General features: G+C 38.5%; 1 protein-coding gene across 1 annotated transcript; it reads left to right on the plus strand.

Moving 5' to 3' along the window:
* The first annotated feature begins 275 nt into the window (after positions 1-275).
* LOC125837959 (uncharacterized) lies at positions 276-2,330 on the plus strand. Its single transcript, XM_049517031.1, has one exon. The coding sequence runs from the start codon at positions 276-278 to the stop codon at positions 2,328-2,330; it is 2,055 nt and encodes a 684-aa protein (XP_049372988.1).

Below are 2,330 nucleotides of genomic sequence, written 5' to 3' on the forward strand. Positions count from 1 at the left end.
AGTTCTAGCTCCGCCCATGCTCAAAGAGCTTCAAGACTAGGAATAAAGTATAATTTTCTATATAAGTAGAGGTGAGGGTCTAACCGAAACAACCTTTTTATCTCCACGAGATAATGGTTGTCTGCGTATACTACACCCTCCTCATACCTCACTTAGGGGGATTTTGCTAGGTATGTTGTTGTTATTGTTGTTTTCTATATAAGGAAGTTTGTGGCCATTACTTTCTATCTAAATTACCTCTCTTCCAAGAAAAGGTCTCATCACAAATTAATAATATGTCTCATCATGACAATTTCAGTGCACCAATGCCATGGATTGGGAGGTATATTGTAGCAGCATCTTTGATATGCATACTTGCAATGTTAGCAGATGCAGTACAAGGAATTAGAAGGCGAAAATTCTGGCTTCCATGCAGATTTTTCACTTTTAATGCTGCTTCATTGACATTGTTAGGGGTTGTAGTTAAGTTGCCACTTGATCTAAACAATCCCATGCCAGGGAAAATTGATCAGATGGCTAAACTTAGCAGTGTTGTCTTTATGTCTACAGCAATGGCTAACTTTATGCCATCACTCGCGCTGATGGATAACAAGGACATCCTCATGGGCATGACAGCATTGGGTATTCTTGTGATCACCCTTGTTGTTAATGTCTGCATTGAATTAGGCACCGGTATTATCTACTCGGAGAAAACAGAACATATTGTTGTTATGCTTTCTATGGTTTTTCTATTTGTGATCATGTGCTTCTCCGCGCTTACAGTTCCAACTATTAAAAGTTATTTGGAACTGGAGTACAGAGAAAGAGGCAATATGATTGAAATTGATGATCTAGTAGACGGTGAAAAACCGGTTGAAGTGAAACTGAAAGAAAATTTGAGTAAGTTTTTTGTCATGGCAAAAACAGGAAATCCTCAGTTTGTGATGGCGCGTTCTGCTACTTGTGCTGCTTGTTGTGCTATCTGTTGTCTGAATTGTCTTCTATTACTGGAAGTGTCATTCCGTGACAACTTATTTGATGCGCATGTGCCGTCCATGTCTGATTACAGAAGATCAACGTATTGCATTTCGAGGATTCAATCCGCTGGAGTGGCAGTAGGCACAGTATCCTCACTTATCAGATGGTTTGCCATTGCTACAATTAAATCGTCAAGCAAAAGCATAAGCATTAAAGTAGAAAGGCATTGGCTTGAGAGACTGAAAGATTGGAAAGATAGTCCCTTTGCCCTGGAAATCAAGAATCCAAAATGCAGAAAGTTAGTCCAGCAGATACAAAATATAATCTTGCTAAATTGTATAAAAGTACAGATACTAATTGTTGTAGTCAGCAAGATAGTGCAACTATTCCCTATTCTCCTCCTAAGTTTGCTACGTTCGTGCTTTTATTCTTCCTCGCAGTGCAACAACATAATCAACTCTGAATCAGAATCAGCAGAGAGTCTGGAGGAAGACATTAGTCCATATGTTTTACATCTGGAAGGTGAGGAGGAACTGACCCAGGTGACGGTGAACAAGAGGGATGACACCACTTGGATGATGAAAATTGGTAGGAAACAGCAGCCAAAACATCTCATTGAGCTCTTGCAGAAACTGACTGATTTTAGAGGAGTCAGTAAGTTTGACATCAACCAATTTCAAGAGCCACATATTGGTTGGAAAATGTCTATAGTAACTTTAACAGCAATTGCCACAACAATTCCTAACATTGATCACAAAATGGTGGACAGTTTCTTGCTTAGTGTCAGCCAAGGTCTCAAGTATGTCAGCTTCATTGAAGATATCCTTGGAACCAATGAAAACTCGGAGAAAAATAAACAAGCAGCAGACGTAGTATGGTTGGAGCTATATCTATATCGTAGATGGCTTGATCAAGATCTGCAAAAAATGGATCTTCAAGGAAAAACAAACAAAGAGATTCTCGACAATTTTGCAGATATAGCGCAAGACTACGCCACAAAAGATGATTACTCAAGAAAGCTAACTGAAGTTATAGCAGGAAACTCTATGTATCAAATGAGTCAAATCATACTACAGGACAGCGAAAAAATTGATGATCAGACAGAAGTGCACTTATTCAATCATATATCTGCTATGATTGCAAGTGTACTTGGTGCTTATTTGATCAATATGCCTTTTGCTATTACTAAAAAATGTTCTTCCAATGCCATAGAGATGAGGGAAGACAATGTCCAACATGCTATTCGTCTTCTTGGTGAAACTGAAGAAATAATAAAATTCATTCAGCAGCATGAGAAAGTTACTCTAACAAATTCGTCTAACAGTGACTTGGATTCTTCAAGCTCGGATGAAATTAGAATACCTATTGAGTAA

The sequence above is a fragment of the Solanum verrucosum genome, unplaced genomic scaffold (genome assembly GCF_900185275.1).
Source record: "Solanum verrucosum unplaced genomic scaffold, falcon-dt-bn FXZP01000079.1, whole genome shotgun sequence".
NCBI lineage: Eukaryota > Viridiplantae > Streptophyta > Magnoliopsida > Solanales > Solanaceae > Solanum > Solanum verrucosum.

Excerpts from the sequence above, each read along its gene's own strand:
- LOC125837959 (XM_049517031.1), top strand. The coding sequence starts at position 276 with ATGTCTCATCATGACAATTTCAGTGCACCAATGCCATGGATTGGGAGG.